The sequence below is a fragment of the Poecilia formosa genome, unplaced genomic scaffold (assembly GCF_000485575.1).
Source record: "Poecilia formosa unplaced genomic scaffold, Poecilia_formosa-5.1.2 Scaffold548, whole genome shotgun sequence".
Lineage (NCBI taxonomy): Eukaryota > Metazoa > Chordata > Actinopteri > Cyprinodontiformes > Poeciliidae > Poecilia > Poecilia formosa.
The window spans coordinates 43,184-57,318 of record NW_006800487.1 but is presented as its reverse complement, the minus strand read 5'-3'; the positions used below and the strand labels follow the sequence as shown (position 1 = coordinate 57,318).

At 43.6% G+C, this 14,135-nt stretch overlaps 2 protein-coding genes and 1 long non-coding RNA gene across 3 annotated transcripts in view; 1 reads left to right on the top strand and 2 right to left on the bottom strand.

Moving 5' to 3' along the window:
• adgrg7.1 (adhesion G protein-coupled receptor G7, tandem duplicate 1) overlaps positions 1–6,245 on the bottom strand; it is an 8,651-nt gene extending 2,406 nt beyond the window's left edge. Inside the window, exons 1-9 of the mRNA XM_016665086.1 lie at positions 6,167–6,245; positions 5,383–5,495; positions 5,167–5,307; positions 4,974–5,059; positions 4,342–4,484; positions 2,855–2,968; positions 2,588–2,778; positions 2,355–2,507; positions 2,166–2,278 (exon numbers count right to left, since the gene is read on the bottom strand). Coding sequence (XP_016520572.1) covers positions 2,166–2,278; positions 2,355–2,507; positions 2,588–2,778; positions 2,855–2,968; positions 4,342–4,484; positions 4,974–5,059; positions 5,167–5,307; positions 5,383–5,495; positions 6,167–6,245 — 1,133 coding nt within the window. The remainder of the gene's footprint in view (positions 1–2,165; positions 2,279–2,354; positions 2,508–2,587; positions 2,779–2,854; positions 2,969–4,341; positions 4,485–4,973; positions 5,060–5,166; positions 5,308–5,382; positions 5,496–6,166) is intronic.
• A 106-nt stretch (positions 6,246–6,351) lies between these two features.
• On the bottom strand, positions 6,352–8,305 carry LOC107834203 (uncharacterized). The gene is made up of 3 exons (XR_001659984.1): positions 8,221–8,305; positions 7,850–8,099; positions 6,352–6,595 (listed from the first exon to the last, which is right to left on the bottom strand). It is a non-coding gene; the product is annotated as an uncharacterized LOC107834203 (long non-coding RNA).
• Positions 8,306–9,401: 1,096 nt separating this feature from the next.
• Positions 9,402–13,445, top strand: ftcd (formimidoyltransferase cyclodeaminase). Its single transcript, XM_007540615.2, has 14 exons — positions 9,402–9,532; positions 9,843–10,026; positions 10,094–10,222; positions 11,046–11,134; positions 11,202–11,381; positions 11,673–11,810; positions 11,889–12,020; positions 12,145–12,206; positions 12,278–12,404; positions 12,482–12,643; positions 12,766–12,809; positions 12,896–13,034; positions 13,116–13,211; positions 13,326–13,445. The coding sequence occupies exons 1-14, from the start codon at positions 9,425–9,427 to the stop codon at positions 13,407–13,409; spliced, it is 1,674 nt and encodes a 557-aa protein (XP_007540677.1). The 5' UTR covers positions 9,402–9,424; the 3' UTR covers positions 13,410–13,445.
• The last annotated feature ends 690 nt before the right edge of the window (positions 13,446–14,135 follow it).

Sequence of the window (14,135 nt, the reverse complement as noted above, 5' to 3'; positions counted from 1 at the left end):
AATTGCAGCGGCTGCAGTACCTTTATTGTACCACAATAAAGGTACAATAAAGCTGATAAACAGGTGAAGAACCAAACTAGACAGAACCACTTCTGATTGTGGTTCTGTCTAGAACCACAAGTTTTATTCCACTTTTATTCCTGGTGGAATAAAAGTTCCACCAAGCCACTACTGAGGCACTGGGGTCATGTTTCTCGACACGGGCAAAAGAAGGTTCAATGTCCAAACTTATTGATTGTTCTTGGTGATTTATTTTCCTCTTTTACAAGAGGAAAATAAAACAATTACAGAGATCAAACTTTCATTTGTTCTCATGCTACCTCTTGCGCTGGTAAAAGCCATTGGCCCCAAACCCAAATGCCTGCTGGTCCTTCACCAGGCCCCTACACTTATAGAAAGTGGACTGACCCACATTACTTCCTGTCTAAATTTAGAAAATAATAAAACAAAACAATAAATAAAATCAACAATTATCAACCTACAAATAAACTCTGTAAATAATACAAAAAATAGAAATTTAAGAATAAAGTAACAAAATTCAAATGGATAAAGAAATAAAGAAAAAATAGCTCCATCAACTTCTATTCTGCCTTTTCTCGCTCTGTATGTCGGTATTACACACGACCCGTTGCCATGGCAACCGACAAACAATAGCTCAAAGAGCAGACAGAGCAGAGATGACCGATCAGGGGAATCAACACCAAAAACAAACATTTCCCACACAGAAAAGTAGCAAAAACACTAAAACAGAACATCCAGTCTGTTACATTATGTTGTCAGGCTTAATGTCTATATTGTGATTATTAATAAGTTTTCGCCTGAACACCGCGGTGGTTGATTAGCTGATTTAAACAGCTGCTCTACTGATGACTTGGTGGCGGGTTGTTTAGTGCTAACGGAACCAAAACACACCGAACTGCGCAGCACATGCTGAGGTTATCAAAGTCAATACCAGGCCAGCAACAGTTAGGCTAGTATAACTGACCCACTGCTCACTTGTTCAATGTTTTCTTTAAATTAAAACTTTTTCCTCACCTGTGAAATCTGAAGCCCTTATTACCATTATCTATGGTTGACTTAACAGCTAAACATTGCGTCCGTTGTTCTGATTCTTTGCGTGATTGTAGCATTTTCCTGACCACCGATATTCCTGATTCATTGGACAGCAATGGCGTATGTGTGACTTACGATAAATCACTAATGTCCAGTCCAGTAATATTTATCCATCAATGCTGCTGGCGCTCGGTCCTTCTCTCGCACTTCCCGCTACTTAGCAGTGGTGTCAGGTTACATTGTGTTGCATTCAATGTTGTCGGAAAAAAAAGAGTTTCATGCGCTTAATGTCCGAGTTGCCATAACTATTTATTGAATTCATTGTCGCTTGCTGGGGTGGCAACAAGGGTGGCAAGGCTCTCGTTTGGGGTGGCAACTGCCACCCCATGCCACCCCAGTAGATCCGCCCCTGGTTTCTGACATCTTGAAAACCAACTAAACCATGAACTCAGCCGTTCTCTTCCAAACTTTGGCCCAATCTGACCAGAATGTTTCTCACGTAGCTTTGATGTGACAGAACAACATAAAGTAATGAAACATGAAAATTAGTAAATTCACATTAAGCCTCCTGAGGCAGAACGTTTTAAAACCTTTGTTTATCTGGTTTATCTCTACCATTAGCTTAGCAATTTAGCTTTTATTCAAAATTTGAAGACATTTCGTCCACTAAAGTTCAACTAGATATTTTTTCTGATTAAGTCTAAAATTTAATTTAGTTTGCTAGTTTGTAAAGTTTTAGTTGAATGAAGTTTGACATCTGTGTTGAAGTTTTGGTTAGCAACTGTAAAAATTCTTCTTTAGCGTAGCCTCTGCTAATTATTATATTGGTATAGCACTTTACTGTTAGCCTCTGCTAGTTACCATGTTGCTGCAGCATTTTAGCGTTTGCTAAACTAATGTTTATGGTTAGTTAGTGCAGGATTAGCGCAGCTAGCTTTTAAGCACACTACTGGTCTCTGGTCTCTACCGAGATCTACAGACTGAAGGCTTAGTCTTTAGATGGAGAACATCTGTAAACATCTGTTATGGTTTCCTCATGTTAGAGCTCAGATTAAAGCTCTTCATTAACCAGAGGACCACTGAACTGCAGCAGCCACCTAGCATGGTCTTACGTCTCGTTCAGGTGGTGGATGATGGTGATAACCAAGCCCAGGATGGAGAAAGACAGACCCACGATGGAGAGCACACCCAGGGCTTCTGCGTACTCATAGTCCTCTCTGAAAGACTGAAACAAATCTGTTCAGAACCTTAAATCCCGCAAGAAACGCTGAACTGTTCTGGTTCTGGAGTGTGGAAATCACCCAGAGAGCTGCGAAGTTGGTGGTGTGGTTGCAGGAACACCTGAGAACTCCATCTGAAGCGTTCCCCTTGTGGCAGCCGTGGGTGTTCCAGTCTTGCTTGCCGTAGTCCCAGAAGACGCAGGAGAAGTCGTGCAGAGATGTGTTTTTCGGCAGCTGGAACAGCAGGAACCAGAACCTTCTTCACACATCTGTTGATCCCAGTAAAGATGATGAAGTGGTTTTGGTTTTCGTACCATTACTCTGAACTGCATCTCCACAGTCTCCGCCACCACGCTGCGGTCTGGACCCCCGATGCTGGCTGACAGGACCCTGAGGCTGGCCCGCCGCCTCCTGTAGGTCCTCGATGGGAAGAAGCGGCTGTTCTGGTAGAGGACGAAGCCCAGAGAGACATTGGACCCCTCCTGGCGCCTTTCAGCCCCCCTGCCTGATGGTAGAGGAACAAATCTAGGGTCAGCTGTTGCTAGCAGGAGGTTATATGTCCTCTGATGCTGGGAACCCACCTGATGGGAAGCGGATGTAAACCAGAGCGTCAGCGATAAAACCATTGTCCACTGTGACCTTTGACACGTTGGTGTTCAGCCGAATTCTGTTGGCTACAAAACTGCTAGACGGCCCTGAATGCAGCGAGAAGTTTGAGTGGGTCCATAGTCACCAAGTTGGCTCAAAGGAAGGAGTTGTTAATGAAAATTAGAGGGAATAAAACATTTCTGGCTACATTTATCAGCACTTAAACCAGAATCACCAAAGCTCCAGGCCAGGGGTCCCCAAACTTTTTCCTGTGAGGGCCACATAACTTTTCCCTTCTCTGGTGGCGGGCCGGACATTGTTGACTGGGGGGGGGGCATTTCTCACAATTTATTTTCACAATTAACAAATACTTACGAACAAATCTTGTCTGAAACACAACAAATGAAGACAATAATCAGCTACTCCACGAGCTGTTTGGTGTTGCGTTTCACCATCTTTAATCTATTTTTTTCTTTTAGCATCACAAAAGCAACATAACAAAAATATCCACCAGGGGGTGCTCTAGTGGGGTTTTCAAAACCTTGCTGGTCCAGCTTAACTAAACAAAAGGCAGCACAATTATGTTTAAGGGTGTTTAAAGTTCTAATTTCGAAATTGGTACAAATATACTTTTAGTATGCTTCAGATATATTTTAGGTTGTACACTTAATACTTAGTTGACTTAAAATGTACTTTCACAAATATAAGTATGTCTGAAATGTACTTAAAGTATACTTTTTTCACCTGGGGTGAGCCTCGATATAGCCAAACTAAGTCAAGTATGGCATTGTTTTTATGCCATATTAGACTGATGCATTTTTACGTGCTTCAGCCCCAACACGCAAACTTCCCCATTCACTCAGTGCGTTATAGTTCCACACGACATCGCTTAGGATTTGTTAATGGGCGCGGGCGGGGGGTTGGGGGGTGCGTTTCTCGATTAATTTTTTACCCAGAAAGCACATGGGCAAAAACCATGAGTGAAACGGTGACTGGGACTAACTAGCATATATTCCATTGAGGGAAAGTAACTATAACATTTTAATTTCTCATATGTTAACATAGAGGTTCGTTTTGAAGTATAAGCTGCTACTTACAGGCATCGCTTCGAAGAATTCAACCTGGAATGCGGCGTTCATAACAGACACGTGTTCATCTGCTCTACCGCTAGCAAACAACCGTACTGATTAAATAACATAAAAGTCAAGCAGTTCCCTAAAAGTCCAACAGATGGCAGCAATGCACCAAGCAAAACACCCACAGTTTACAGGACACACTTCCTGCTAAAGAGCCCCCTGGTGGTTGAGGAAAAATCCACATATAAACCGGAAAATACAATGAATGAAAAAAAATCTGAATGCTCTCTGGTATTGTTCAGGGGGCTGGACCAAATGTGGAGGCGGGCCGGATCCGGCCCGCGGGCCGTAGTTTGGGGACCCCTGCTCCAGGCTCTACTGAGGGGATGCAAAGACCCACTGACCTGCCAAGGCGGTGAACTGGACTCCCTGAGTGTCCGACGCAGGAATCTGAGCCGACTGGACCACCAGGTTCGGTTGGACCAGCTGGGGCGTGTTGTTGGTCAGGCTGAGGTTCACAGAGAGCTGATCCAAGGTCAGCGTCAAGCTGAGCATGAGAAACGGACCAAATGGAAGGTAACGCCAACATAAAAGATGTAACACCATCAGACGTTTGGTAGCACAGCAGCTCTGAATCAGAACTTTAGCTTGTGCAGTAAAAGAATAATTGACAACATGTTCACCTTCCTTATCTACTGGCCAACCTGACCAAGGATCTGATGCCTGAAGGCTTTAGTTCTGGTTTCTTTGGTCAGTTCCAGACTGCTTCAAACACATCGGCAAGTTGCCATGTTTCTGTCAACCATACGGTTTGTTCAACACACCAAACCACCAAAGACCATCCAGGTTCTTACTCAGTTTTGAAATGGTCATCTCTACCTGGACAACCAAACTATCCACATGGTGGTTTCACTGATCGCTCTGGTCCTGTTAGGACCAAACCAATTCTAAACCACGGAGTATTGAAGATGTCGTCCTGTTTTCCACAGTCTGAGCAGCTGACCCAGAAGGAAGTACAGAATCGATGCTTGTTTACCTTTGAGACGTGTTGGTTTCCTTCTCATCAGACTTGTTAACATTGAGCAGCTGGCTGACGGTGGCGACTGCTGCCACCCTGACGGTCTGGAAACAAGAACCAGAACGCTGGACTCAGTGCCGGGTCAGAGGCTCCATCCATGCGGTATGAAGCCATGTTCACTGGCCGATGTCCTTCTGTCAGAATTTCCTACCTCTGAGGCATTTGGCGACAGCAGCAACGTGTTGGCAATCTGAGCTGCTACGGTGACGTCTTCAGGTGTCAGATCTGCAGGTCTGGACGTCAGAAGCTGAGCGCTGGATGCCAGTACCTCCAAGTCTGCAGAACTGGTGAGCTGACAGACAAAACAAATACTTCACGATGAAATCTTCAGTTCCTCTGATCAAACTGGTTATGCTGATATTCTCACATTTCTTTGTATGTCGCTGAGCGTCTGTTCACATTGAAGGACCCGCGGTGGGTCGTCAAACTGAGGTTTTCCATCTCTGATCGAACATCTGGTAGAAGCCTGGGGTTTACCGGCTGAGGAGAAGAGAGGACATGTTGGGATTTAACATGATGCAAGAAGAGGAAGACTGAGCTCCATCTAATATGAGGATGTTATTTCGTACCTCCAGCTGTATTTTTCGCACATTTTTCCTCTGAGTAAGCAAACCAACCAATGATTGTCTTTGGAAATTTGAATTTCCCTAAAGTTGTTTCATTGCAGAAATTTGCTGGAAAAAGAAGATGATAAAGAAGATTAACTTTGCCCTGGAAATACCAGAAGTAGCAAGAAATGTGGGGAAACAATGACGTAGGAGGGAAAATGAAATATTTTTAAAACTCCCATAACTTATTTGGGTGAACGCCACAAAATAATTAAAGCTCCTTCTGACCGAAGAGACTCTGTGAGGACTCTCCTCTACAGGAGGCCTCCCAGGTTTAGGTCTGAACTTCTGCATTGTTGGTTCTGGTGTCTCTCATCTTCATCTGAATGAGGAGTTTAGGTCACTGAGCCAAAGTCCGGTTCTGGTTCTGTCCAGTCCAGGTAAGAAGCTTGTATCCAATGTGTAGGATCCCCCTGTGCCTACTGAACTCTGACCTTCTGACTCCTTATCAAGTATCACTACTTTTCTGTTTTCACATAAACCAAGAATCAAACAGTTCCTCCATCCTTAAAGACGGTAAACTGAGACACCAACAGGTCTTACCCTGTGAGCACGTCTCACCGGTCCACTCATCAGGACAGACACAGACGCCGTTGAGTGTTCCCCCATTAACACAGCTCATAGTAGTAGTAGTAGCAGTAGTAGTACTAGTAGTAGTAGTAGTACTAGTAGTAGTAGTAGTAGTAGTAGTAGTAGTATTAGGAGGAGGAGGAGGAGGAGGAGGAGCAGCAGTAGTAGTAGTAGGAGTAGTAGTAGTAGTAATAGTTGTAGTATCAGGAGCTTCGGTCTCTGGTGTGATTCTCTCTGTTGCTGCAGTTGTTGTGTCAGTGGTGGTGGATGACTTGGTCGTATGGTGAGTCGACATGGTGGCAGCTGCATCAGTGGTGGCCTCCAGAGGTGGTGCAGCTGTAGCTGTAGACCAAGCTGTAGTAGGTCCAAGTGTGGTTGATGCAGAGTTGGGTGCAGGAACAACTGGAAGGAAATATACGTATTATTGTTTGTTTTGTTAATGAGATAAACCTGAAGGTAATAACTGATAAACTTCATGCAGGGAGTAAGAACCAGCCACTCTACTGACCTCGATTGGGCTGCATGGAAATATCTGAGTTAAATGAAGTCTAAGAGTTTATTGAAACCTCTAATCAAATTAAAAATCAATCTATTTTCAAAGGAAAGCAACAAACAGTTTATGTTTATTAAAGTAGCTTCCTAAACCTTTAAAAAACCACAATCTGGCTCTCAGAGCAACATTAACTTTTATTGTCCCCAATAAAATACCGTCTTGTGATAAGATTTAATAAACTGTCTGCTCATGTAGAAAACAGGCGTAAAAACAGATCTTTAGTTGTGTTTTATTATAATTCACTCACCAGCTACAACATTAGCTGCAACTCGCTGTAACCAGTTTCATAACATGAAACAGAACCATATGGATCAACGGGTTCTATTAGTACAAGAATGTACAAGAGGCTGTTATAGGAAAAAAAATCACCATCTTATTCATACATTTATTAATGTCACAGTTTCAAACTAAATATTTAATTAGCAAGAAAATATTTATCAGCTTAAATTTTAGCTTCAATTCTAAATATTTAGTTTAGCAGCTAATATTTATCTCCCAACTAGATATTTAGTTTGCAAGTCCAATATTTAGTTCCATAAATATTTTGTGAGCAAGCTAACAATTTAGTTCCAAACAAAATATTTAGCTCTGAAATTATATTTAGTGGCTAAATGTTTAATGTGTTTAATGTTTAATATGCTAATTCCCATGTCAGTAAGCAGAAGTATGAAAACAAAAGCTGGGTCTGCTCAAACTAAATACTTTGCTCGCAAACAAATATTTAGTTTGAAACTGAATATTTAACTACACTAAGTATTTAGTTTGTGACATTTATAAATGAATGACTAACAAGGTGAAAATGTTTGGAAATGAACCTCATTTTTATCTCTTCTGAGTAAAGCGTTCCTAATAAACTGTCTAGCGATGCAGAATTAAATAAATGTTAAAAGTAAAAGCAGTGTAAACGTTCTGCAAAGATCTGGAGACGTTTCTGATGACCCAGACGTTCAAACTGCTGATTGTCACAAGACTTTGACTATTCAGTGAGAGTTCCAGTGAAAGTTGAACAGAAAGTTAAAAACTGATGCGAGTTTCTGAGCGACTCTGTTATTGGTGACAGATTAACTGCAGCACAAACAGGAGAGAAGTTGCTGTTTTCTTACCCAACGTGAGGACGACGCAGAACCAGGCCTCCATGCTGCAGGCTGCTGGGTGTTTACAGTTTCCAAGCGTTCATGTCTGAAGCCTTAAGTTGAGCGGAGCAGGAGGAAGAGTTGGTGAGGAAAAACACAGTGTATTTACAGGTCAGCTGATCAAAGGTTGCCTTGAATTGCTCCAAAGCTGCCAGGCGTCTTCATAGGTGGATTTCTGTTGTCTCTGTAACTGCTTCCTTATTCGTCACCTATAAAGAATCTGAAGTGTGGGGAAAAACTCCGACAGTGATTTAGGAGTTATGGTCAGGTCATCCATAACCTGACTTTAACTCTGCTGTGTTTTCTCAGGATTTATGGGATGAAGAGGGATATGCATTTACCTTTACAGCTCATAAAGACGAAATGTTTGTCACGAAATGCTGAAAATATTCCAACATGCATGGAAAAGCTGCAGGTCGGATCAGGAGGCGTTTAGGTTCCTCTGGAGCTCCTTGACCTGAGACAGTAGGTCTCCGTCGAAGCGTGTCCATCAGTGAGGACAATGTGCTGAAACGATGACCTCATAAACACAAGCTGTGCTACGTTTGTGCTGCAAAGAGTTTCATTTGTGCCGCTATGATTTTAAAGATATTAATAAATGTTTCCAGAGGTCATGAAAGGTCAGCCAGGCCCCCCACTTTTATGAAATCAAACAAAGTCGTTCACCATCAGCTCTGCTGCGTTTGCACTGTTAACATTTTTGTTTGTGCTGCTTTTGTTTTGAAGATATTAATCAAAGTTTAAAGGTCAACCAGCCGCCCCACTTCACCCGTTAGTGTTTGTGTCAAATGATTGTGCTGTGGCACAAACCAAAAGTTTTGCTGCACAAATATAGCAGAGTTGATTGACACCAATTTAGTTTTATTTGAAGAAGGTGTGTGTGTGTGTGTGAGGGGGGAGGGAGTGCAAGTTGACCTTTTATGACCTCTGGTAAAATTATTATCTTTAAAATGATAGAAACACAAAGAAAAATATTTGCTGCAAAAATGTTTTACACCGGTTTTGTTAGATTTGGGTTGGAGGGATGGGCGACATTTTGACCTTTAAACTTTCATGAATAACTTCAAAACAAAAGAAGCACAAACAACCAAGATTGATGCACACAAATTTAGTTTGATTTCATAAAAATGGTGGAGCTGGTTGACCTTTCATGACCTCTGGGAACATTTATTAATATCTTTGAAACACAAATGTGTGCTGCACAAACGCTTGACACCAATCTAGTTTGAACTTGAACCCAGTCAGTGAGATGAGTTCTGACCCAGTTCTACTGCAGCAGATGCTCCTACGTCTGGTTCTGATGTAACGGTTCTGGTTGGAGCGGGTCCAGAACTCCAGTGGCCACAGGTTGAGTCAAACAGAAACGAGTCGACCTGGTGAACTCTGACCCTTTCTGTCTGGATCACAAACATTTAAATTATCCAGACCTAACGGATTCTGCTTCTCCATTTCTCTGGCGCCCCCTGCAGAACAGAAGCTAACCAGTCTGCAGGGGGGAGCAGCAAACCTTCAGACTGAGCGACTCCAGTGGTTCGGTCCCAGTTAATGTTTGAGCTGTGGGTGTACTGGTCAGACTCGGGGTCAGGCTCTGCAGACGCCATGGCTCAGCTGGTGGAGTGCGTTCCCAACTTCTCTGAGGGCCGAGACCAGAAGGTAGGACTGCATCTGCACATCGCAGGTTCTGCTGGAAACTTGAGACTCGAATCTGCTGTCAGTCTGGATAAAGTTCAACTTTACAGATCATATAGAAACTGTCCATGATAATGATTTTTTTCTTTAAATCTTTAAATGTGATTATTTTATATGCCAACAAAATAACTGACACAGCTGAGAATTTTTGTTTATTTATTTGGACTTTAGCATAAACAGAATTATAATCCTCCAGTCGTTACGACCGTGAACCGGTCCTGTGTGAGCAGACTGAGGTCCGTTTGGGTTCAGCTGCTCCTCTTCCTCCGCTCAGGTGATCGATGCCATCGCCGCCGCCATCTCTGAGACCGCCGGCTGCAGCCTGCTGGACGTCGACCCGGGGGCCTCCACCAACCGGACCGTCTACACCTTCGTGGGCCCCCCGGAGGCGGTGGTGCAGGGGGCGCTGAACGCCGCCCGCCGGGCCTTCGGCCTCATCGACATGAGCAAACATTCAGGTCAGTGCGAGTCCAAAGCCGCTGTCCAGAACCGAACCGAACTGGGAACGCTCCGCTTCTGCTGCAGGGGAACACCCTCGCACCGGAGCGCTGGACGTCTGTCCCTTCATCCCCGTCCAGAACGTCAGCATGGACGACTGCGTCCACTGCGCCAACCAGTTTGGACGACAGCTGGCGGAGACGCTGCATGTTCCTGGTGAGTCGCAGGAAGCCGAGGGGACAGCGCAGCAGGACAGGGAGAGGAATATCCCACCGAGAGTTGGAAGGAAAAAAATAAGGAGTAAAGTTACTCCAAAATACTCTGACAATTTGAGATTATTCTCAGAAATTTTCTAGGAAACTTGAAAATTTCTGAACTTGAAAAGTTGCAAGTTTATGAGAAAAACATCATAAATTTTGAGATTTTCAGAAATTTTCTAGAGAAAAACAGGAAATGTCTGAGCTGAAAATGACATAAACTTCTGAGAAAAAAAAAAAAACTGTCATTTTCCGGTCAATCTCAAAAATATTCTCGAAAAATCCCTGACATTTCTGAGGCAAAAGTCAAACATTCGCTGGAAAAAAAACTCAGAATTTTGAGATTACTTTCAGAAAATTTCTGAAAAACAAATTTGAGCATAATAAGTCAAAAATGTTAATCTTTTGAAACTCAGAAATTTCCAAAATTCAAAAATTTTCAAATATAGGAGCTTTGAAAAATTCCTCGTTTTTTTTCTAGAAAATATGTGAATTTAATTTAAAAATGTCTGAGTTTGCTTTTCACAAATGTTTGACTTTTGGAGGTTTTAAATTTTTTCAGGAAATGTTAAAAATTTTGACTTATGGATCTTAGAAGTTTCTAAGATTTTCCTCGAAAATTTCTGAGCTTTAACTAAAACTTTGAGTTTTTGTCTTGCAAATTTTTGACTCCTGGAGCTCAGAAATTTCCAAGATTTTTCTAAAAGTTTTTCACTTCTCTTTTATCTGCAATGACTCTTATGATAGAGAAATGTCCACATTTCCAAATCTGTCCTCCTCAGTGTATCTTTACGGAGAAGCGGCTCGGTCTGAGTCCAGGAGGAATCTCCCGTCGGTCCGATCCGGAGAGTACGAAGCTTTACCTGACAAGGTGAGATGACCCACCGCTTCCTCCTGTCCAAACTCTCAGATCCATCAGCTTTCTTCTTCTGCTGCAGCTGAAAAGTGAAGAGTGGGCCCCTGACTTTGGCCCCGCCCTCTTCGTACCGTCATGGGGCGCCACGGTAACCGGAGCTCGTAAGTTCTTGATCGCGTACAACGTGAACCTGATTGGCACCAAAGAGCAGGCTCATCGGATCGCCCTGGACATCCGCGAACAGGGCCGAGGCAAGGACCAGGTGGGACACAAAAACATTTATTATTATTTCTGTTAAAAAATACAACTTCCTGAAGGTGGAACTTCAGAATAAAAGCCCACTCCGTACTCCTTCCTGTTATATTTGGGACCTGTGTTGTTTTTCTTGCTTGAAATGTTATTACAATGGAGGATTTTCATCTCAGAATTATTTCTTTTTTCCAGTGGCTTTAATCCTCTTCCATTTATTTCTGATCTGGTTTTATTTCGCAGACCTTTTGCCTTGTATATCTATGTGTGTACATCTAGATGTGTTAACTTCCTGTGTGAGCAGCCAGGTCTCCTGAAGAAGGTTCAGGGTTTGGGCTGGTACCTGGAGGAGGCCAACCTGGCCCAGGTGTCCACCAACATCCTGGACTTTGAGCTGACGCCGCTCCACGCCGTGTACCAGGAGATCTGCGGGGTCGCTGAGGTCAGGGCTGCTGAGGTCACAACAGGCCTGAGGTCACATCACTTCCTGTCTGACAGACTTCCTGTTTGTGGCGTCCAGGAGCTGAAGCTTCCTGTGGTCGGCTCCCAGATCGTTGGTCTGATTCCTCTGAAGGCTCTGCTGGACGCTGCCGACTTCTACATGAAAACAGAGCAGCTCTTCATCATCGAAGAGGAGCACAAAGTCAGGCTGGTCAGTGGACAAAGCTTTGGGAGTCTATGGCAAGCCGATTTCAGATAAAATCAGTTTCAGATTTTATGTTAAAACGGCTTGCCATAGTTAGACGTTCATCAGTGCCTCACCTTGTTGGTTGCAGGTGATCAGTAAACTGGGCCTGGATTCACTGAGTCCCTTCAACCCAAAGCAGAGGATCATTGAGTGAGTTCATCCCTCCTGACTGCAGCAGAGGCAGCGAGCGCTGCTAAAGTGGGCGTGTCTTACCTGCACAGGTACATGGTGAGGTCACAGGAAGTGGGCGGGCTCGTGTCTCTGACTCTGCAGCAGTTTGTTCGCAGCGTTGGAGCGCGAACAGCCGCTCCAGGAGGAGGGTCTGTTTCTGCCGCTGTCGGCGCTCTGGTGAGTGTTCAGAGATTGTCCAGCAGAGGGAGCCGTCTGCGTGTTTTAAAGGGGAAGTGTTACGCCCCGTCCTGTAGGGGGCAGCGCTGGGCGCCATGGTGGGGCAGATGACCTACGGAAAGAGGCAGTTTGAGAACCTGGACGGCGTGATGAGGAAGCTGATTCCTCCGTTCCATCAGGCCATGAACGAGCTGCTGGGGTTGGTGGACGCCGACTCCGCCGCCTTCAACGGCTACATGGTGAGCACCAGCAGCTCCCACCCGACAGCGCCACCTGTTGATGCTCCAGATTACTCAACCCAACAGAGACACCTACAGGCTGTGTGATGCATTACCTCAAACAGCGATCATGTCTGTTTCAGGCGGCGCTGAAAATGCCGAAGTCCACCGCCGAGGAGAAGAGCAGGTGAACGTCTGTGGATGAAACGTTGTGTCTTTAGCTGCTGCCTGTCTGTCTGGTTTTTCTGGAGCGCGTTTTGTCTCCACCTGCAGGAGAGAAGCGGCGATGCAGGAAGGCCTGAAGCGGGCTGTCAGCGTCCCGCTGGCTTTGGCTGAGAAGGTCAGCGTCCTCTGGCCGCCTCTGAAGCAGATGGTTCTGTTTGGAAACATCGGCTGCAAGTCCGATGCTCAGGTTGGAGCTGCAGCTTCTCTCTGAAGCTTTTAGATCAGAATCAGTTTTGCTCAGAACTGGAATCTGGCTCGTGTTCGCTAGGTTGCAGCTAAAGCTCTGGAAACGGCCGTTTTTGGAGCGTACTACAACGTCATGATCAACCTGAAAGACGTCTCAGACGAAGCCTTCAGGCTGGCTGTAAGTCACCAGGTGACCTTTCACCTGGTGAAAGGTCAATTGATCATTTCAATTGAAACAATTGAAATCATCGTTTCAATGGTTATTGAAACGATGTTTGTGTTGCTGCTTCAGACGCAGAGGAGAGTTTCTGAGCTGCTGCAGGAAGCCAAGGACAGCGTGGCCTCCATCCTGGACGCAGCTGAGAACAGAACCTGAGAATATCTGCAAAATAAATTATAAATCCATGAAAAATTTTGAGTTTTTTTAATTTTAACGTCTAAAATTCAGGAAGAGCTGCTAACGTCAGGACATTAACTAGTTGTAGTAACTAGCACAGAACTTTGGGATGCACCCTTGGAAGCAGGAAGTCAAACATAAAGATGGCCGCTGATGTAGAAGAAGTCAGTGAGCTCATAACTTTAATTTTAAAGTGAATATTGAATATAAACAGATGAATGTGGGATAAGAACCAGGTCAAGAGTCGTTATATCAACAATAAAAATGTTGTGGGTCCAATTCCTCACAGAATTTAGAAAGTGAACTTATTTTATCAACTGTTCTCAAAGTAAACACTGAAAAGTTAAATGTGAAATCCTTGGTGTTAAAGATCTGGTGGTGTCGTTGGCATGTTAGTGCAACTCTAACAAAAAAGTAGAAGGTCAATCCCTGGCATTACTAGTAATAATCTAAATGTGTGAATGTTTTTTAAAAATAATATTTTATGTCCATAAATATAATTAGCATGTATAAGGAGAATTAATCCTTAAATCTATTATGTTGAACAAATGACATTAAATTCTTTTTTTTTTTTTCCTCCAGAGTTTTTTACTTTAATGTAAATAAAGTCTAAACTTCCTGGAACAAGAAGGTAAAACTATAAATGTGTCCTAATGTTAAAATGTTTAAATATTCATTTTGGAACGGGATTTTTGTTAAAACGGA

What these genes read in the sequence shown, in the direction of transcription:
- ftcd (XM_007540615.2), top strand. Translation starts at nt 9,425, where the DNA reads ATGTTTGAGCTGTGGGTGTACTGGTCAGACTCGGGGTCAGGCTCTGCA. An exon ending in AGGGCCGAGGCAAGGACCAG is followed by an intron (nt 11,382 to 11,672) that starts GTGGGACACAAA and finishes CTGTGTGAGCAG; the next exon opens with CCAGGTCTCCTGAAGAAGGT. An exon ending in ACGAAGCCTTCAGGCTGGCT is followed by an intron (nt 13,212 to 13,325) that starts GTAAGTCACCAG and finishes TTGCTGCTTCAG; the next exon opens with ACGCAGAGGAGAGTTTCTGA.